This window comes from Salvelinus sp. IW2-2015, linkage group LG15, assembly GCF_002910315.2.
Source record: "Salvelinus sp. IW2-2015 linkage group LG15, ASM291031v2, whole genome shotgun sequence".
NCBI classification, from domain to species: Eukaryota; Metazoa; Chordata; class Actinopteri; order Salmoniformes; family Salmonidae; genus Salvelinus; species Salvelinus sp. IW2-2015.
The window spans coordinates 46,397,933-46,420,847 of NC_036855.1; the positions used below are offsets into that span (position 1 = coordinate 46,397,933).

A 22,915-nucleotide genomic window follows, 5' to 3' on the forward strand; every position below is an offset into this window, starting at 1 on the left:
AGACTCAATCATGGACACTCTTACTGACAATTGTGGCTGCTTTGTATGATGTATTGCTGTYTCTAACTTCTTGACCTTTGTGCTGTTGACTTTGCCCAATAATGTTAGTACCATGTTTTTGTGCTGCTACCATGTTGTGTTGCTACCGTGTTGTTGTTGTGTTGCTACCATGCTGTGTTGTCATGTGTTGCTGCCTTGTTATGTTGTCGTCTTAGGTCTCTCTTTATGTAGTGTTGTGTCTCTCCTGTTGTGATGTGTGTTRAAAATGGCTCTAAATACTTTTCTGTTCGTGATTTAGAAATTCTGATAAATAAGCACGTCAGTGGACGTAGGTCTATGGCGGTTCTAGTAATGACGTCATTCACAAGGCAAAAGAGGGGGTATGCCCAGAGTCACTTCGCTGAGGCAATAGATTATCTGTGGGAGAGACATGAGATAGAGACTGATTAAGTGAATGAATAAAGTTTTAGTGGCAATCAGCTTTGAATCAGCATATGTTGCGTTATGGTTTGCATATTATTAGAAACATAGTACCTGGTTAGTGAATTGATTATAGCTTCAGCTGTAAGCTAGCAAGAAAAGTTAGCCTACAAAGCTGGAAGCTACCGTTATCTTCTTGCATTGTAAAGTGTCCTAGCCTGTATGAACATAGTTTTGCGAACAGTCATTAACAATTTAAACATTTCTACCTGCCGTGTCGCATTATTCAAGTGTGYTAAACTTCTGTGCAGCATTATAAGGGGGACATCGGCTGGGCAGATAGAGTTGATCTGTGAGACACATTTCACAGAAATACCAAAAGTAACAAAACTTCTAGTACCAACTGGGCTCAATCTGTGCTTTATGCAATAGCCATTTGGCAAAATATAGACAATCAACACAAATTCTCCCAAACTGACTGTGTATATTTTCCACAGACCACTTGCCTAAATGTTTCAGAAGTTTCCTGAGTTACAGTATGTTTGGCTATAAGMATGGGCAAAAACACGAGTTTACTGGATGTGTTCCTTGTTATTATCCAGCACATCCAAGCCAAACATTCTCGCATTGTATGTCATATTCATTTTTTTTTTACTGTATTCAAAATGTAGTATGAACATGTTGCTAACTGTATACATGCAACATTCACAATGTTGCATTATAGTGCTCAAAATGATCTGGATAAAAGTGTGTGTTATTTAGTTTCTAACAATATCCCACATTTAGGAAAAGTCACAGAGTGAGAACCACCTAATTTCTTGACCAACAGTAATATATTTTTTAAGAGTGTCAATGGTCAAAATTACCTTTGCGGTGGTTTTAGTAATAATATTTGAAAAATATTCCAACACTCTCTGCATTTCTTCAGTTATACTCGTACCTTTAGTGCACTTTATTTTATTTATTTTAATCTTATGTTAACTCTCAGTTTTTGTCATAGACATCATAGATGGCAATTGTTTTTAAACAACATCGTCCATCATGGGGGTTAGCGACAGTTTCTGTCAATGAAGATGTCAAAGTTCAGTTAGATTGATCAGACAGATTGTACAGATATATATTGCGCTTTGGAGGGTTCAGAGAGTTTAAAATTTCCTCTCCCTGTGTCTTCTTACTCTATCCCACCCCCTTCCCAATCTCCTTCCACTCTCCTTCTCTCCCCAGGTTGACCCATGACATCAGCCTGAATGAGTTTGAGGATGACGACCTGTCTGAGATCACTGAGATCACAGATGAGTGTGGGATGAGTCTCAACTACATGGGCCTAGAGATTAAGGTAAGGTAGCACTTCAAACCTGCAGTTGCTTTATGACAGTCGCAAACACACACACACACACACACACACATGCATAATGGTCTGGAGATTAAGTTAAAACACCACTTTAAAATTGCAGTTTAAATACTTCCCGCTAATAAAAACAACTCCACACAACAATATTGTCCAAATAATCTGTGCGCACCTCAGAATTTGTTTTGCCCAATTGATTGACTTTAAGTTTTTGAAATAGCCTAATTGGTCTGCGTCAGCAGTCCTGGATAAGGAAACATGTAGCCTTTTCCTGCTGTCAAATGGTTATTAATATTTTTCATAATTTCATAGTTAATCATAATTACATGTGATAGATACATGTGCTAACACTCGCTCACCGAATCAGCGTATTCATCAATGTTATTGTCCGACACTATGCGGAACATATCCCAATCTACGCTGGGATATGATCTACAGATCAATACTATTAGTGGGGAGGTTAAATTGTGTACTGATGTGTGTTTTCTTGTTGGTGGTACATAATCTGATTCCACCAGCATGTGCTAACAACCCCTCGCTCTGCACAAGTTGAAGGAAAGTTGGCAAAAATATGTACAATTTGACGGCTAAGATATCTACATTTACAGTAATAATGGCATAAACATGAATTTGGTAGTGTTTGTATGGGTTTGTGTAATGCGGTTACAGGTGGTTAGATGTAGCCTGAGGACCACAGAGTACCTTCCAGACCATGTAAGCAGTTTAATCTACTCCTTTTCACTTTGTAATCTCACAGTGCCCTGCTGAAAAATCCTCCAAAGCAGCTGCATTTTGTGTACATGAGCATGAGGGAGGGGACAAACCTTACTGTCAAACAACCTAACTGTGGGACAGAAACTAGCAAGGGAAACTGAAATATATAAAATCAAGACTACAACAGTAATGACAACCACCTCATTCTTCTGTCTGCAGATTCTCCAAACACAAAACAAATACAAACCTAGAAAAATCAACCACCAAGGGCTACTCTTGAGAAGAATGATCTGTCAAAGTCAAAAGGCTGGGGGAGATGTACAGATGGGTCTTTGAGATGAGGAAGGGGTTTGGTTGTACAGGGTTGTGCTTAGAGTTTGTTTTGTATGAGAACGATTGAAAGGTGCCATTTCTCCTCAATCAAGATGTTTGATTGGGCTCAAGTCCGGGTTCTGGCTGGGCCACTCAAGGACACTCAGAGACTTGTACCGAAGCCACTCCTGCGTTGTCTTGGCTGTGTGTTTGGGGTCGTTGTTCTATTGGAAGGTGAACTTTCACCCCAGTCTGAGGACCTGAGCGCTCTGGAGCAGGTTTTCAGCAAGGATCTCTCTGTACTTTGCTCCGTTCATCTGTCCCTCGATCATGACTAGTCTCCCAGTCCCTGCAGTTGAAAAACATCCCCACAGCATGATGCTGCCACCACCATTCTTCGCCGTACAGATGGTGTCAGGTTTACTCCAGACGTGACGCTTGGCATTCAGGCCAAAGAGTTCAATCTTGGTTTCATCAGACCAGAGAGTCTTGTTTCTCATGCTCTGAGAATCCTTTAGATACCATTTGGCAAACTCCAAGCTGGCTCTCATGTGCCTTTTAGGAGGAGTGGCTTCCGTTTGGCCAATACAATAAAGGCCTGATTAGTGGAGTGCTGCAGAGATGGTTGTCCTTCTGGAAGGTTYACCCATCTCCACAGATGAAGTCTGGAGCTCTGTCAGAGTGGTCATCGGATTCCTGGTCACCTCCCTGACCAAGGCCCTTCTCCCCCAAATGCTCAGTTTGACCGGGCGGCCAGCTCTAGGAAGAGTCTTGGTGGTCCCAAACTTCTTCCATTTAAGAACAATGGAGGCCACTGTGTTCTTGTGTCTTTCAATGTTGCAGACATTTTTTGGTACCCTTCTCCAGATCTGTGCCACAACACAGTCCTGACTTGGAGCTCTACGGACAATTCCTTCGACTTTTGGCTTGATTTTTGCTCTGAAATGCACTGTCAACTGTGCGACCTTATATAGACAGGTGTGTGCCTTTCCAAATCAGGTCCAATCAATTGAATTTACCACAGGTGTGTATACCAATCAAATTGAAGAAACATCTCAAGGATGATCAATAGAAGCAGGATGCGCCTGAGCTCAATTTCGAGTCTCAAAGCAAAGGGTCTAAATACTTATGTATATAAGGTATTTCTGTTTTTTGTTTTTAATACATTTGCAAAAATATCTAAAAACATGTTTTCACTTCGCATTATGGGGTACAGTGGCTTGCGAAAGTATTCACCTCCCTTGGCATTTTTCTATTTTGTTACATTACAACCTGGAGATGAAATAGATTTTTGTGGGGTTTGTGTCATTTGATTTACACAACATGCCTACCACTTTGAAGATGCAAAATATTTAATACTAAAAAACAGAAAACTTGAGCGTGCATAGCTATTCAACCCCCCCAAAGTCAATACTTTGTAGAGCCACCTTTGCAGCATTTACAGCTGCAAGTCTCTTGAGGTATGTCTCTGTAAGCTTGGAACATCTAGTCACTGGGATTTTTGGCCATTCTTCAAGGCAAAACTGCTCCAGCTCCTTCAAGTTGGATGAGTTCCGCTGGTGTACAGCAATCTTTACTTTTTATGGGCAGGTGGTACGGTAGCGCCCCACCTGGCCAACATCCGGTGAAATTGCAAAGCGCGAAATTCAAACTACAGAATTATAAATATTTAACTTTCATAAAATCACAAGTGTAATACATCAAAATAAAGCTTAACTTCTTGTTAATCCAGCCGCTGTGTCAGATTTCAAAAAGGCTTTACGGCGAAAGCACACCATGCGATTATCTGAGGACAGCGCCCCGCATACAAAAGCATGAAAAACATATTTCAACCAGGCAGTCAGAAATAGCGATATAATAAATGCCTTACCTTTGATGATCTTCTTCTGTTGGCACTCCAAAAGGTCCCAGATACATCTAAAATGGTCCTTTTGTTYGATAATGTCCTTCTTTATATCCATAAAAACTCAGTTTAGCTGGCACGCCTCAGTCAATAATCCACCCAGTTTCCCTCCATCAAAATGCATACAAAATGAATCCCAAACGTTACTAATAAACTTTTCCAAACAAGTCAAACAACGTTTATAATCATACCTTACGTACCCTAATACGTAAATAAATGATCAAATTTAAGACGGAGAATCGTTATTGTCTTTACCGGAGAAAAATAACAAAGAACGTGCTCTCTTCCACGCGCTTGGAAACACTACAGCCAAAATTGGAGCCACCTAGAAAAACTACAATTTCTGACTCATTTTTCCAAAACCCAGCATGAAACTCTTTCTAAAGACTGCTGACATCTAGTGGAAGCCCGAGGAACTGCAATCTGGGAGGATTTTGCCTTATAATAAAAGTGACAGCCATTGAAAACAGGGGTAGCTAAAAAAAAATTGGGGGGGGAGGGTTGTCCTCGGGGTTTCGCTGCCATATCAGTTCTGTTGTACTCCACAGACATAATTTGAACAGTTTTAGAAACTTTAGAGTGTTATCCAAATCCACCAAACATATGCATATCCTAGCTTCTGGGCCTGATAACAAGCAGTTTACCTTGGGCATGCTTTCATCCGGACGTAAAGTACTGCCCCCTACCCAAGAGAGGTTAAGTCATACCACAGATTCTCAATTGGATTGAGCTCTGGGCTTGACTAGCCATTCCAATACATTTAAATGTTTCCTCTTAAACCACTTGAGTGTTGTTAGCAGTATGCTTAGGGTCATGTCTCTGCTGAAGGTGAACCTCTGTCCCAGTCTCAATCTCTGGAAGACTGAAACCGGTTTCCCTCAAGATTTTCCCTATTTAGCGCCATCCATCATTCCTTCAATTCTCACCAGTTGCCCAGTCCCTGCTGATGAAAAATATCCCCAAACATGATGTTGCCACAATCATGCTTCACTTGGGGATGGTGTTCTCGGAGTGATGGAGGTGTTGGTTTATTGTCAGACATTGTTGTTTCCTTAATGGCCAAAAAGCTCAATTTTTAGTCCTCATGACCAGAATACTTCTTCCATATGTTTTGGCGAACACCAAATGTGTTTGCTTATTTTTCTTTAAGCAATGGCTTTTTTCTGCACTCTTTCCGTAACGCCCAGCTCTGTGGAGTGTACGGCTTAAAATGGTCCATGGACAGATACTCCAATCTCCGCTGTTGAGCTTTGCAGCTCATTCAGGGTTATCTTTGGTCTCTTTGTAGCCTCTCTAATTAATGCCCTCCTTGCCTGGTCCGTGAGTTTGGTGGGCGGCTCTCTCTTAGCAGGTTTGTTTGGTGGCCATATTGTTTACATTTTTAATAAGGAATTTATTAGTGCTCAGAGCATGTTCAAAGTTTCAGAACATATATTTTATAACTGAACCCTGATCTGTACTTTCTCCACAACTTTGCCCCTGACCTGTTTGGAGAGCTCCTTGGTCTTCATGGTACCCCTTGCTTAGGGGTGTTGCAGCATCCTGGGGCCTTTCAGAACAGGTGTGTATACATACTGAGATCATTGACACTTAGATTGCCCACAGGTGGACTTTATTAACTAATTATGTGACTTCTGAAGGTAATTGCACCAGATCTATTTAGGGCTTCATAGCAAAGGGGTGAATACATATGTACGCACCACAAAAATGTGCCTACACAACAAATGAGAGCTTGCATTTGTTATGGGATTCATACATTCTTCTATGTGCTTAACATATGTGTGCGTAAAAGTATTATTTGAGGGGTTTGATAAGTAGGAGTGAGAAAGTGTCCAAAGAAATGAGTACCACTGAAAATAGGGATAAAATATATATTTTTAATTGAAACACGGTCCAAACAACCAAAGAAACATGCGCCACACACACTCATCCTTGTCCCTGGATGCCATGTCTGTGAGAGTGAGCGATGACTTGCGTGCATTGCATGCTTCTGCAGGAAAGTTGCAGGAAATATATCACTGTTGCGTTCTTTTAATGTCTTATGGAATTAAGTTTAAAATTTAATTAAACTTTCTACTAAGTTCAATACATGTTCTAATTATGTTTAATTATGTGTGCATGCATGTACGTGTGGTTGTGTAGGTAAGCCTTTACTCATTAGAGTGCAGGGCAATGGATTTGATTTGCAGTCATTTTGTATGGATGTAGAAAAATACAAAATGTCACGGGCTGAATCAGGCTATGACAATAGAGTAATTACGTTTACTTTCTCCTGCATTATCCCTGACACAACACACACACACACACACACACACACACACAACATCACACATCACACACACACACACATCCACACACACACACACACACACACACACCACACACACACACACCACCACGCACACACACACACACACACACACACACACACACAAACTGCTGAGAGGACAAACAGCTGACTTGTTATTCCTCAAAGAGACCTCTTTGTTTTGGAAAACAGCAAAATGAAGGGAGTGGAGATGAGGGAGGGAGGAGGGAGAATGTAGGGAGCAGAGAAGATGAAGAGAAGGAGGGAGGGGGTTGATGGAGGAGGGGTGATGATTCCTATTTGTCCGTGTTTTCGTTGGCTCATGCACACCCACACTCCACCGATACCCTCTCTCCCATGGGAGGGGGGTGATGGAGGAGAGAGGGAGGGGTCGTATCGGTGGAGTGTGGGTGTGCATGAGCCAGCGAAAACACGGCCAAGGAGGAAAAGGAAACCTATCTCCATGGCAACAGTTTTATCTCATCTACTGCAAGATTCATTGCTGAAAATATATGCAGCGTTGGAACACGCTTCTTACGTACTACGCAACACGGAGTGCCTGGATACAGCCCTTGGCCACATACCACAAACCCCCAAGATGCCTAATTGCTATTATAAASTGGTTACCAACGCAATTACAGCAGTACAAAGAAATGTTTTGTCATACCCATGGTATACATTCTGATATACCACGGCTGTCAGCCAATCAGCATTCGGGACTCGAACCACCCAGCTCATAATAGAACTGGTATCTTCTATTTCAAAAACCTTCTAGCATTATGAAGATAAMCCTTCCTTTTGTAGCTTGTGTTTGGTCAAACACATACAGGATACACTATACGGCCAAAAGTATGTGGACGCCCCCGTCAAATTAGTGGATTCGGCTATTTCAGCCACACCCATTGCTGACAGGTGTATAAAATCGGGCACACAGCCATGCAATCTCCATAGACAAACATTGGGGCTGTTTTTCATGGTTCGGGCTAGGCCCCTTACTTCCAGTGAAAGGAAATCTTAACGCTACAGCATAAAATTACATTCTAGATAATTCTGTGCTTTCAACTTTGTGGAAACAGTTTGGGGAAGGCTCTTTCCTGTTTCAGAATGACAATGCCCCCGTGCACAAAGTGAGGTACATACAGAAATGGTTTGTCGAGATCAGTGTGCAACAACTTGACTGGCCTGCACAGAGCCCTGACCTCAACCCCATCAAACACCTTTGGGTTGAATTGGAATGCCGACTGCAAGCCAGGCCTAATCGCCCAACATCAGTGCCCGACCAAGTCCCCGCAGCAAAGTTCCAACATCTAGTCAAAAGCATTCYCAGAATAGTGGAGGCTGTTATAGCAGCAAAGGGGGGACCAACTCCATATTAATGCCCATGATTTTGGAATGAGATGTTTGACGAGCAGGTGTCCACATACTTTTGTGCATAGAAATGTTATGTTCATGTCTCGTATGTCTGTGTCAAAAAACTGGTGATTGGCCAATGCAATGCCAAGCATCAGGATCMTCAGGCTGTGGTGGTGTTCCTACCCAACTACATTGCAGACGCATGCCAGATCTCACAACGACTGGACGTCAGCTAACTCCATATGATATAGAAATCTGTTTTTGCATCAACCGTTAGCATCTAGTCGGGCAGGAACACCACCAACTACCAACTACTGCCTGCCCTGTCGCCAGTGGTGGAAAAAGTACTCAATTGTTATACTTGAGTTAAAGTAATGAAACCGTAAATAGAAAATTACTCAAGCAAAAGTTAACCAGTAAAATACTACTTGAGTAAAAGTCTAAAAGTATTTGGTTTTAAATATACTTAAGTATCAAAATTAAAAGTATAAATCATATACCATTTTTTGCAAACCAGACAGCACAATTGTCTTGTTTTTTTGCTTACGGATAGCCAGGGATARCCACACTCCAACACTCARATATCATTTACAAACGAAGCATTTGTGTTTAGTGAGTCTGTCAGATCAGAGACAGTAGGGATGACCAGGGATGTTCTCTTGATAAGTGCGTGAATTTGACAATTTTCCTGTCCTGCTAAGCATTCAAAATGTAATGAGTACTTTTGGGTGTCAGGGAAAATGAATGGAGTAAAAAGTATACATTATTTTCTTTAGGAATGTAGTGAAGTAAAAGTCAAAGTAATCAAAAATATAAATAGTAAAGTAAAAAACTACTTAAGTAGTACTTTAAAGTATTTTTACTTAAGTACTTCACACCACTGCCCGCTGCCAAGACTCCTGGTCTCCTAGCAACAAAGATTTTAACAAGGGGCAACATAKAATTGATAGCATAAAACAAGGGCATATGCCTGAGGGCATATTGATCACCACTGAAGAGAGAGGAGGATGGAGAGAGGGAAAGGTCTGACAGCTCCCCCGATTGAGGCAGAGTACGAATGTTTATGGGTACTTCAAGGTAGGAATGGAGTGAAGGACCTAGGAGTGAGGGGTGGCTGTGAGAGGAGTAGAACAGACATAGTAATTTACTGTAATTCAACATGACCCTATACAGGCCTCACGAGTGGCGCAGAGGTCAAAGGCACTGCATCGCAGCGCTATAGGCATTACTACTGACCCTGGTTCAATCCCAGGCTGTGTCATAGCCGGCCGTGACCAGGATGTCCTTGTCCCATCAGCTCTACCGACTCCTTGTGGTGGTTGCCAGCTGTACAGKGTTTCCTTTGACACATTGGTGCGGCTGGCTACCAGGTTAAGCGAGCAGTGYGCCTTGGCGGGGTCGTGTTTTGGAGGATGCATGGCTCTCGACCTTCACCTCTCCTGAGCCCGTACAGGAGTTGCAGCGATGGGACAAGACTGTAACTAGAAATTGGATATCACAAAAAAGGGGTAAAATGTACAAAAAAACTTTTTAAAGCAGAAATGTTCGATAAAGGACTATGTTCATTGAATGTCGTAATCACAGATTTTTTGGAAGATGGAGGTGGCTTTCAGAAGCTCCATATATGTGTAAATAGTTTATATAGCTCTGAGATAGGAGTATATATTGTAGGTGCAGAATAGTGTCCACATCATAACATATTACACCTGCCCTGGGTGTCTCTTTCTGGTATCATTAGAGCTACAGTCTGGGATTTGAGAAGCTGTTCAGTGGTCATTTCAATTCTTAATATTTTCCCATTCATTATTGAAGAATATAAGCTATTAATGCCTCATGAGGTTACCCTAATGACTGCCTTTATCATAACCCAGAATATAAGGCTTTATAACTTAATTGTTTACAAACAACAAGAATTAAATGAACATATATTAAATGAACATATATCTTATGGTAGATACAGTCAGTAAACAAACTGCTGCTATGAATAGTCTCTCTGCCTTGATCTCTTCATTTGGCTCTTTCCCTCTCTCTCTTTCTCTCCCTGTTATAAGTGGCTCAGTGTTGGCAGTGACAGTGTGCAGGCTGATGTCAGATCAGCCTCTAATTGGCCAACTCAATCCCCCTTCCCCCCTATTCTCTCCTTCCTCCATCCCTTGCTCTCTCTCTACCTTCTCATCTTGTTCCATTTCCTCTGTCTCTCTCAATCTCTATCTCCCTTTGTGTGTCTCTGCTTGTAGCTCCCATTGCTTTTCTCTCTCTCTGGACTGACATGAGTATCTTCCAATCCCTGCAGGGCTGTGTGAGGCAGGGGACCAATAGTGGGGTGGGGAAGGAGGAGCTGGGTGCTGTCGGCCAGCTCCAGGCCGAGATGCTCCATTTGGATCTGATCGACGGGGCCGATGGTTACCGCGATGACAAGGAGTCATCTCAGCCATCTTCCACAGCACCCCTGCCAGTAACCGAGGACCCCCCTCTAGTAACCATGGATATATACCGGCCAAAGAGACCCACGACCCTTAATCTTTTCCCCATGGTGCCACGCACTCAGGTGAGTCCAAATGAACCCTCCGTTATCCCTTTATTACTCTTCCCATCCTTTCACCCACCTCCCTCCTTCTGCTGGCTGACCCCACTCGCTGTTCCCWTTTCTTTCTTCCTCGTTAACCTCTGTGACAGCTGAATGAATATTGATAGCTGGAAGGATGGAGGGATGGATGAATGAAATGATAGAGTAAAATGTACGAGAATGTGAGGATAAAGCTGATATTCTGTACTGTATCTAGTCTATATGTGTGTATAAAATCAGTGGGGGAAAAGCTGTGATGATATCACCCCCCTAGACACCATGTCTGTTTTTCTCTGGGTGTTATGCTGGTCGAAACAATGGCTGGGATTGTCAGGAGAGATGGAGTGTGTTCTTTTGGTACACATCTCCTTTTGTGTGTGACAACTGTGTATGTGTGTGACTGAGGCTTGTGACTGTATCAGTGGTGGTCGGTGCCATTTAAGATGAGGGAGGAATTATATWTTTTTTAATGAGCGTGGCCTTATTTCTATTACAGCATATTGGATGACTGTCATTCATATTCCATTCCCCCAGCTCAATGTAACATCGATAGGTTTAGGCTACTACATGATACAACATGTTTCCCTATGCCCATGTTGAGGTTGCTACAATCTAGCCCAGTGGTTCCCAACCTTTTTTGGGTACTGGAGTGATTCCTATATTATATTGGACAAAAAAATATTTTAAAATCAATATTATTTGTCTATGCCTGTCATTTAACTGCAAATAAGGATAATGTATTACTATAATAACACTAATGTACTCTTAACATGCAAGCAGTAAAATTAGATTAAAAAAACAGATAAAAATACATCTTATGGAACAGCGGGGACTGTGAAGCAACACAAACATAGGCACAGACACATAAATACAAACACACAATAACATACACACTATAAACACAGATTTTGTGTTGTGGATATGTGATAGTAGAGTAGGGGCCTGAGGGAACACACGTGATATGTTGTAAAATCTCGTGTGAATGTATTGTAATGTTTWAAAAAATGTATACAGCCTTAATTTTGCTTGACCCCAGGAAGAGTAATGGGAATCCATAATAAATACAAATTCAAACATCAGTTTAATCGTTTTTATAGGATTTGTTCACATCTTGAAGTGTCCAGAAAATTATACAAAAACAAAGATCAAATGTTACACACATTCTCCCAGTATATGTAACCCATATTTCTAGACTTGTGTATGGCACATGAGAACTCACCAATCAATGAGAAACTTGATCATGTCTCTCACTCATAAGCTCTGTCAGTATTTTGGGGCAGGGTGGCAACAGCAGTGATCAGGCTTTTCTCCAAGTCCAGTCTGTTCCTGTGCTTGGTCTTGATTAGGGTCATGGATGAAAATGTCACATTACATAAGTATGTACAGTGCATTCAGAAAGCATTCAGACCCCTTGACTTTTTCCATGTTGTTATGTGACAGACTTATTCTAAAATCGATAACATTTTTGCAAAAAATAAAATAAAAAATGAAATATCACATTTACATAAGTATTCCGACCCTTTACTCAGTACTTTGTTGAAGCACCTATGGCAGCGACTACAGCGTTGAGTCTTCTTGTGTATGATGCTACAAGCTTGCACACCTGTATTTGGGGAGTTTCTCACATTCTTCTTTGCAGATCCTCTAAGCTTTGTCAGGTTGGATGAAGATCGTCGCTGCACAGATATTTTCAGGTCTCTCCAGAGATGTTTGATCGGGTTCAAGTCCGGGCTCTGGGTGGTCCAGAGCCCGGAATTGAACTCGATCCCTAAGCCACTCCTGCATTGTCTTGCCTGTGTGCTTAGGGTTGTTGTCCTGTTGGAAGGTGAACATTCACCCCAGTCTGAGGACCTGATCGCTCTGGCAGGTTTTCATCAATGATCTCACTGTACTTTGCTCTGTTCATCTTTCCCTCGATCCTGGCTAGTCTCCCAGTCCCTACCGCTGAAAAACATCCCCACAGCATGATCCTGCCACCACCATGCTTCACCGTAGAACTGGTTCCAGGTCTCCTCCAGAAGTGACAAAAATGTATAAAAAGCTGTTTTTGCTTTTTCATTATGGGGTATTGTGTTTAGATTGATGAGAAATGTTTTATTTAATCYATTTTAAGAATAAGGCTGTAATGTATAAAATGTGGGAAAAGTAAAGTGGTCTGGAGTCACTTGATGCTGCTAAGCAAGATGGTTGTCTTAAAGGAGCCTTCCGATAAAATCCTCCGAAGTCCGATAGAATAGTACATTTAGTATAATTAATTTAATTTAATTTGTTTTGTCAATGTTTTCAACAATGTCTGCGTTGAATTCAGCTTCAACACGTAMACGTAGCGCAATTGCTGGCGCAGCGGTTAACAAGGCTAGCTCTGTTGCTAGTACTTCAACAAGCATGACTTTGAAAGGGCAGAACATAGAACCCAGCTCGTTGTCAGCCTTGCAATCATCCCTACAGAAGGCCATGGAAGAAATGGGTAGAGTCAGCACCATTCTTGAATGGGATGTTTCTCAGGTCAAACAATCTTAGATGGATATGCAAGAAGGTGTATCGGTCATATTACAGAGGCTAGATGAGTCAGAAGGTCGGATATCAACGCTGGAGGACGACAACGATTGACTGATTTAAGAACGTCGAGAAGAACGCCAAACTGTATGAGGATCTCCACAGAAGCGTGCAAGACGCAGCTAACCGAGACAGGCCCCTCAATTTAAGACTTTTAGGGGTCAAGGAAGGTCTGGAGGAAGGCAAGCCGCGGGAATGCGTAAGACAAATTAGCTTGGAGACTCTGGGGGTGGATCTGGACGAATCCGAGCTTCAACGAGTTCACCGTACCCTAGCACCAATAYTACACGAGAATCAGCCACATAGACCGATCATCATCCGCTTTCTCATGGATCTGAAGAGAGAGAGAGTACTGGCCGCTGCGAAGGGAATGTATCGGGAGAAGGGAGTGGTGACCTGGAAGGGCTGCAAGCTRTCATTCTTTCCTGATATGACCAAGGAGCTGGTGGATAAAAGGAGGCTTTTTACCGCAACAAGGAAGAGGCTGCATGAAGAGGAAGAGGGTGTACGTTTCACACTCGCCTACCCATTTATTCTACGCTTTACTTGGAAGGGGGAAAGACAGAGCTTCGAWGACTATCGCAAGGCGATGGAATTCCTCAAGAAAAACTCAATAAATAAGGGCATGGATGGCATAGCTATATTGGCCGGTGAGTTCTATATGGGACAGAGTCTGTGTGACACACTATCACAAAGACACTGTGAAATGACAATTTGGCTTTCCTAAAATGTCAGTTTTGTTTATTTTTCTTCTCTATTCTTTTTACTTATTGCCATTTGGTGTGGGAATACAAGTATTGTTAGGTGCTCTCCAAAGTACTAGCCATGAGGCTGGAGAAGGTTTTACCTCATATTATTCACACAGATCAGGTGGGATTTGTAAAAAGTAGAACCTSCACAGACAATCTTAGACAWTTGCTTCACCTCATGTGGCTGAGTCCAAAAGAGGATACTCARGTGGCATCCCTTTCCCTAGATGTGGAGAAGACATTCAATAGGGTAGAGTAGGGCTTTTTGACATTTACCATTGAGAAGTTTGGCTTTGGCCCTGGATTTATCAAGTGGGTTAAGGTATTGTACTCCAATCCAAGAGCAGCAGTCCWMACAGGCTATGCCTGTATCCAAATTCTGTCCTGTTGAAATTACTTCATTACAGATAAAATGAGTGCCATCAGGGATGAAATACCTGGGGATAAAATTGAGCAACAAACCACAGAATATCATGCAAATCAATATGATGCCACTACTACAAAAAATAAARAATACTCTTGATAAATGGAGGCTGCTTAATCTTACATTATGGGGTAAAATAAATACTATTCAAATGGTTGTGGCCCAACAGTTTAATTATGTATCCATGATGCTCCCTGTGACCATTTCTCCCTTACTATTTAAGCAGTACAATCAAATGATTAACTTCTCTAGGGTATGTGGGACGGTTGCGTCCCACCTTGTCAACAGCCAGTGAAACTGCAGGGTGCCAAATTCAWAACAGAAATCCCATAATTTAAATTCCTCAAACATACAAGTATTTTACACAATTTTAAAGATACACTTGTTGTAAATCCAGCCAAAGTGTCCGATTTCAAAAAGTTTTTTTAAAAAAATATAATTCATCGCCTTAACCTTTTGACTGAGATTCTGTTGTTGGCACTGATCCATATGTCCCATAACATCATCAAATGGTCCTTATTGTTCGCGTTATTCCATCGATATATTATCCCAAATAGTCATTTATTTTGGCGCAGTGTTTGTCGCAGAACACAAGGTTTTCCAAATGCTCAAAACGTGACTGACAAAAATATCTCAAAGGTTACCTTGTAAACGTTGCATCCGAAACATTTCAAACTACTTTTGTAATACACTTTAGGTATTTTTTAATCGTTAATAATGCGATCAAATGAAGATTAGGGATTGATTTGTGTTCAATAACAAGGGATTAAAATCCAACTGTAGCCAGCTTTCTGCTCACACGCTTTCTATATAACAGGACACTAATGTGACTTTCATTCAAAGATGGGCCGTCACTTTCTTCACTTGCATACATACAAAGGAATATACCTTCACCAATTTCTGCAGATTGTTTGACATTATCTCAGTGGAAGCCGCGTATGAGACTGCTAAGCAGTCCTTAGAATCTGGTTTCCCACTAAAAACCTTGAAAATGAGAGTGACTCAAAAAATAAAAATCTGAAGGTTTGTCTCTGGGGATTCACGGCTGCTAAATTAAGTTCTGTTATACTCACAGACATGTTACACAGTTTTAAGATAAATTCTGAGGTTTTTCTATCCATTACCATTTATACTAATAATATGCTATTTCATCTTCTCTGGGGATGAAGTAGCTGGCAGGTTTAAACTTTGTGGCCATTCCTTTTCAATTCAAAATTTCCAAATGCTGCGCGCCTCCTACGAGAATTATAATTATATTGGGGATGGGGGGGTAAAAAACAGAATAAATGTGAACAAGTTATATGCTCCAAGGGATAAAGGAGGACTAGCATTACCCAATGTAGAACTATAAAACATATCATTTGAAGTAGCCAAATTGGCCAGACACTGGGGCAATTATGATTCCCATTTGGGATGGTCTATCACAGCCCCGTTTAAGCCTATTGAGGCCTTATCACAATTCTACAACATTCCCGAGAGGTATGGGTTAAGATTCATAAGATGTTTGGAATTTCCCAGTATAAACAAAAATATTCTTCCATGTGGCACAACCCATCGGTTTGCATAGGAAAACATTAATTTATCTGGGAGGTATGGCTTAGACAAGGCCTGCATGTACTAGGGGATATATATGAGAAAGGATTGCTTATGTCCTATCAGTACCTGAAGGGCAAATGTTATTTGCCAGATAAGGGATATGTCTGGAAATACTTACAACTAAGGAGCAGCATGGGGTCTCTTATGAGAATTAACCTCCAGAGAGATTAAATGTTTTTAGAACAATATTTCATGTTACCAGGAATATCACACTCTGCTTCAGTGTTTCATAAAAGAGTCTCATATGCTCAATATGGAAACTGGGAGAATTTAAGGTTGATTTAACAGAGGGATCTTAATTGTAAMATTGAGGAGGATGTATGGAATTTTGTTTCCGATGTAGGGTGGTGTACCAGGGATACAAGGGGTACATTTACACATTATACGATTGTTCATAGATACTACTGGACCCCAGTTAGATTACATGAAGTGGGTTTATTGCAAAATAGTTTATGCTGGAAATGCAAGGGTGGTGTAGGTACCTTTCTGCATGCTATATTGGAATGTCCCATGGTGCACCCTTTTTTGAAGAAGGTTCTTAAAAAGCTTGAGGAATGGGTGGGACAGCCTATCCCAGAGGCCCCACACCTGTGCTTATTAGGGGATATATCTATTTAACCACCAGGTATTAGCAAAGAATAGTTTGGTCTTGCCTTAGTGGGTTTTCTTATTGCGGCTAGAATCACACTATGTAACTGTAAGAGCGCAGAAATCAACAGATTGGCTGAATGAGCATAATCTTGTCTGCAAATCAACTTGCAGACAAGAATATGCTCATTCATTTCCAAAATGCCTTTGAATCGCACAAACACAATCAACTGCGCTACCCCACTGACATCAGTGGCTTCATCCAATAGCAGAGAAAATGGACCAGACTTTTTAACATTTTCCACCACTTGATCTACGATATCAACGCCCATGTCATCGATCCTACAATACATCATGTTATTTGAAAATGGTACCATCTTCAGTGCGTCCGCTGTTGTCTTATCAATGATTTGTCTTATCAATGATAGTTTCWGTTAGAATAACAACAGCAGGCACTCTAGTGCACGGAGCAAAGGATCACGTGAACTTGGTGCGAGCAGAGGATCAACCATWGAGCGAACAGAGGCCAGGTAGACAGAGCAATGCACACGCACCCAAAGTAAAAAAAACAGGCCCATAAATATAAACTAACTACATTTCACACCAGTGACCTCAGTAAAATGTTTTCCTACCTATAAAAGACTGAAATAACTTGAACATATTTTGGGGAATAATATTTTTCAAAATATTTTTTTTCTTCACATTTTTGAAGAACCAACATACGCCCTGGGGACTGCCCATGTACCCCTAGGGGTACGCCTACCCTCGGTTGGGAAACMCTGACCTAGCCTATGACTGAAAGTTTACAACATAGGTGCACAGATCGAGATACAGTTTTTCAATCAAGGTGACAGACAGTGACACACTCAACACCACCTTGCCTGCATCTAGCTGATCTAGGGAGTAATCGTTAGTCCAACAGTTGCAAACGAGAATTTCTATTTGAAAAATCCAGATATGTTTATCCCCATTTCGTTCAATTTGCTTCCGTTTAAGAAAAGTTTTTCAACAGAATTGGCGGAATGAATTCACCCCAGATCACACTCAAACACAGTTCACTTTCATAGCAGCCAGATACAAACAGCATGATCACTTTTCTCATTGTATAATTCCTTCTTGCGTCTACGCACTCTTCTCCTCTCACCTTTTCCCTTTGCTTGTGGACTTCAGTGCACAACACATCAGCTATCTGTGTCCAGGCGAAAATACCTTTCCAAGCCAAACCTTCATATCATAACTGCTACCCACTAAATACAGCCTACAACATTGTCACCATATTAGCTAGCATCATAGTCAACATAGTTATGTAGAACTAATGCTTTAGTAAACCCGCTACAATGTAGAGTGTAGTTACACCGGTGTGTTCCAGTTCCCACCAATATCCAGCAACATCGCACAGCTATTGAAGAGGCGTGGGACAATATTCCACAGGCCACAATCAACAGCCTGATCAGMTCTAAGTGAAGGAGATGTGTTGCGCTGCATGATGCAAATTGTGGTCACACCAGATACTGACTGGTTTTCTGATCCACACCCCTACCCTTTTTTTCAGGTATCTGTGACCAACAGATGCTAATCTGTATTCCCATTCATGTGACATCCATAGATTAGGACCTCATGAATTKATTTCAATTTACTGATTTCCTTATATGAACTGTAACTCAGTAAAATCTTTGAAATTGTTGCATGTTGCATTTATATTTTTGTTCAACGTAGATTCATTCTCTGATCATTTGATTGGGTGGACAACATGTCAGTTCATGCTGCAAGAGCTCTGATAGGTTGTAGGACTTTCTCCGGAAGTTGTCAGAATTACTGTTTAAGTCTATGGTAGGTGGTGAGAACCATGAGTTTCTTTCCTAGGTTATGTATTGAAGCCAATGCACCCAGAGGAGGACGGAAACTAGCTGTCCTCTGGCTACACCATGGTGCTACCCATAGTGCTGTTGAGGCTACTGTAGACCTCCATTGGAAAACAGTGTGTTTTAATCAATCATTTATTGACATTAATATATTTTGTGTAATTTTATCTAAAAAGGATAACTTTTTCAATGTTCCACTATTTAAATKTATGAAATTCGCTGAGGATGGTCCTCCCCTTTCTCCTCTGAGGAACCTCCACTGCTGGGTATGTGTGTGTGACAGTGTGTGTGTATGTTTGTTTCTTGTTCTCTGTAAATACAGCTAGCTTACATTCATGTCATGACCCTGTGAATTTATTGTTTCAGTTGGAAGAAGTATCATGAGTATGGGGTGGATGTGTGTGCACACATGAGCGCACTATAATGTGAGCTTGTGAGGTATGTATGTGTTTTTTCATTAGTAGCAGAAATAAGAACTAGGGTAAGAAAGTTATGCTGGTCAGAGAAGGAGCGACACATACACCGACACTCGAGCAGAGGCTGTCAGAAGGAACATCCACTGTGTGTGCTTGATTTCTTTTCCCACTCTGATGGGAGAGAAGTAAGAGTGTCTGTCTGTCTGTCTGTCTGTCTGTCTGCCTGTCTGTCTGTCTGTCTGTCTGTCTGTCTGTCTGTCTTTCTTTCTTTCTTAAGTAATAATTGCCCCTGAGCGCTCCCTTGTTGCACAATCCCTTGAAGGCTGATTTAAAAGGCATTTGATGGAACGGTTGTGATACATTTTTCTGCACAAAATAATAATTATACAAGCATGTTGTATCATAACCATTGTGTCAAATGTGTTGTACATCAGTTATACAACCTGAGTATGTACAGGGCCCATGCTTGGACAAACTCCTCTCATATCCCTGTTATATGTGGTTTCATCATATGATATTCAAAGAAAAGGGCATCATATAAAAAACAGTTTGGACAGAACATTCCCAATGCAACAGTCGACATCTTTCAACTGTCTTTACATCCTTCACACAAATAGTACTATTGAAAGACAAACAAAGATGAGTATGAATTAGGCTGTTTGAAAAGGTTTGAATCCTAAGCAAACTGCCTACACATTGTTGGAAGTGCAATAGACCAACATAGTTACTGTAGTTGGTCAAAGCTGTCTGTTAGAAAACATAGGTAGAGCATTGGTGAAGTATGCATTTGTGGTGCTCATGTGAATTTCCTTTAAAAAAAAATGGCTTCAGAACAATATCTACTTCTCACTTAAAATTGTGTTATTTTTAATTCCTATGGTTTTTACACCAGAAGGTGATTATACAACATTATTATGCAACACAACAGCAATACAAGTACACAATAATTACAAATGGCAACAGAAATTATGTAGTGGGCCCTCCCGAGTGGCGCAGCATTGCAGTTCTAGAGGCGTTACTACAGACCCGGGTTCATTCCCGGGCTGTGACACAACCGGACGTGGCCGGGAGTCCCATAGGAATGCGCACAATTGGCAGAGCGTCGTCTGGGTTAGGGGAGGGTTTGGCCGGAGGGGCTTTACATAGCTCACCACTCCCTAGCGACTCCTTCTGGCGGGCCGGGTGCCTGCAGGCTGACCCCGGTCGCCAGTTGAATGGTGTTTCCTCTGTTACATTGGTGCGGCTGGCTTCCAGGTTAATCTGGGTGTTAATGAGCACGGTTAGGCGGGTCATGTTAAATAATGCTGTTATTAGTATTTATTTAATATTAACAACCGATTTTCCAGAGGGACGCAAAAAAAACAGAAACCCATTTAAGCCAAACTATTTCCCTGATCTCTTAACAAGACAATCAAGAAAGCTCTTGTAAAATACACAAATAATCAACATGCACCCATTCACTTTTTACATGAAAATGTAGTTTAAAGTTTGTTGAAGAAAGGCCTAGTACTACATTACCTGTAAACAATCAAATTTAAAGCACATTATAAAATGTAAAGTACACAAAACAATTGTAAAATGTACAATCAAACGTACAATCAGAGAGTAGAATGTGTACATACAATTCAGGGATGGCCACAATTGCTCTTAAAGAGCTACAGGGTTCTGCAGGCTTTCTTGTTCATGCCCAGTTCTACCACACCTGATTATACTATTCAATGTCTTGATGAACAGCTGAGTAGTAGAATCAGGTGTGGTAGCACTGGGCCTGAACAAAAAAGCCTGCATAACTCATCAATAGCAATTTTGGTAACTGCTGATACAAATACTGTGATAAATGAGAAACTGCAGAGAAACACATGCTAAAATACAAAGTCATTAGACAAGTACAAAACACTTTTAAGAATACATATTTACAAATCTGACATTGGATAGGTGCTCTAAATTCTTGAGCTACAAATGTTCTTAGTAATTCTGTATCAGCTGTCTAACTCCAGCAAAAGACCACACATTCATTCCCACATTGATAAATGGCAGTACAGTAAATATGAAAACAGATGGGAGCAGAGTTTGAGCGCTGGGCCCAGTTTGCCAAGAGCACCTTTTTATTTTATTTTTTATTTTACCGTTATTTTACCAGGTAAGTTGACTGAGAACACGTTCTCATTTGCAGCAACGACCTGGGGAATAGTTACAGGGGAGAGGAGGGGGATGAATGAGCCAATTGTAAACTACACCTAAAGGCTAGGTTTATCATTAGAACCTTTGTAGGAGCATCTTTAAATCTCTGAGCTGTTTCCCAAAACCATCATTATTAAAGTTGCACTTGAAAATGCTTGTAAATCTAACAGCTGCCTTAGACCACTCATAGAACTACTAAGTGCGTCGTTAGATGTTTTTTTGCCTTCCCGCATCACTTTATAGACAGAAGATCTCCGCTAAACATAGAATCACATGGTTTATCCTTCTCTCTGTGTTCTCAATAACTTCAGAACAAAGTTGACCACAAACACAAAGTTGCCAATGTCTTTGCAATTGACACAAATAAGCAACGCATAAAAATATGCTTCAAATGAAAGCCGAGATGATTGCAATAAAATAAACAGTAAGCTTTAGAACTCTATCAATCATATTGAATACAGTGCCTTCGGAAAGTATTCAGACCCCTTGACTTTTTCCACGTTTTGTTACATAACAGCCTTATTCTAAAAATGATTAAATAAAACAATTTGTCAGCAATCTACATACAATAACCCATAATGACAAAGCGAAAACAAAGATAGCTTATTTATATACGTTTTCAGACCCTTTGCTATGAGACTCGAAATTGAGCTCAGGTGCATCCTCTTTCCATTGTTCATCCTTGAGATGTTTCTACAACTTGATTGGAGTCCACCTGTGGTAAATTCAATTGAGTGGACATGATTTGGAAAGGCACACAACTGTCTATATAAGGTCCCACATTTGACAGTGTATGTCAGAGCAAAAACCAAGCTATAAGGTCGAAGGAATTGTCCGTAGCGCTCCGAGACAGGGTTGTGTCAAGGCACAGATCTGGGGATTGGTACCAAAACATGTATGCAGCATTGAAGGTCCCAAAGAACACAATTTCCTCCATTATTCTTAAATGGAAGTTTAAGAAGTAGAAGTTAGAAGTTTGGAACCAGCAGGACTCTTCCTAGAGCTGGCCGCCCGGCCAAACTGAGCAATCGGGGGAGAAGGGCCTTGGTCAGGGAGGTGACCAAGAACCTGATGGTCCACAGTTCTTCTGTGGAGATGGGAGAAACTTTCAGAAGGACAACCATCTCTGCAGCACTCCACCAATTAGACGGAAGCCACTCCTCAGTAAAAGGCACATGACAGCCCGCTTGGAGTTTGCCAAAATGCACCTAAATACTCTCAGACCATGAGAAACAATATTCTCTGGTCTGATGAAACCAAGATTGAACTCTTTGGCCTGAATGCCAAGCGTCAAGTCTGGAGGAAACCTGGCACAATCCCTACTGTGAAGCATGGTGGTGGCAGGATCATGCTGTGGGGATGTTTTTCAGCAGCAGGGACTGGGAGACTAGTCAGGATCGAGGCAAAGATGAACAAAGCAAAGTACAMAGACAAAGGAGCTCTCCAACAGGTCAGAGACAAAGTTGTGGAGAAGTACAGATCAGGGTTGGGTTATAAAAAAAGATCTGAAACTTTGAACATCCCACGGAGCACCATTAAATCCATTATAAAAAAATAAAGAATATGGCACCACAACAAAGCATGGTGGTGGCAGCATGTGGGGATGTTTTTCCATCGGC

At 41.2% G+C, this 22,915-nt stretch overlaps 1 protein-coding gene across 2 annotated transcripts in view; it reads left to right on the forward strand.

Moving 5' to 3' along the window:
* Positions 1–22,915, forward strand: part of mapk8ip1b (mitogen-activated protein kinase 8 interacting protein 1b) — a 101,561-nt gene that overhangs the window by 45,448 nt on the left and 33,198 nt on the right. For both annotated transcript variants that reach the window (XM_024002633.3, XM_024002634.3), the window contains 2 exons: positions 1,645–1,756; positions 10,652–10,906. In XM_024002633.3, coding sequence (XP_023858401.1) covers positions 1,645–1,756; positions 10,652–10,906 — 367 coding nt within the window. The remainder of the gene's footprint in view (positions 1–1,644; positions 1,757–10,651; positions 10,907–22,915) is intronic.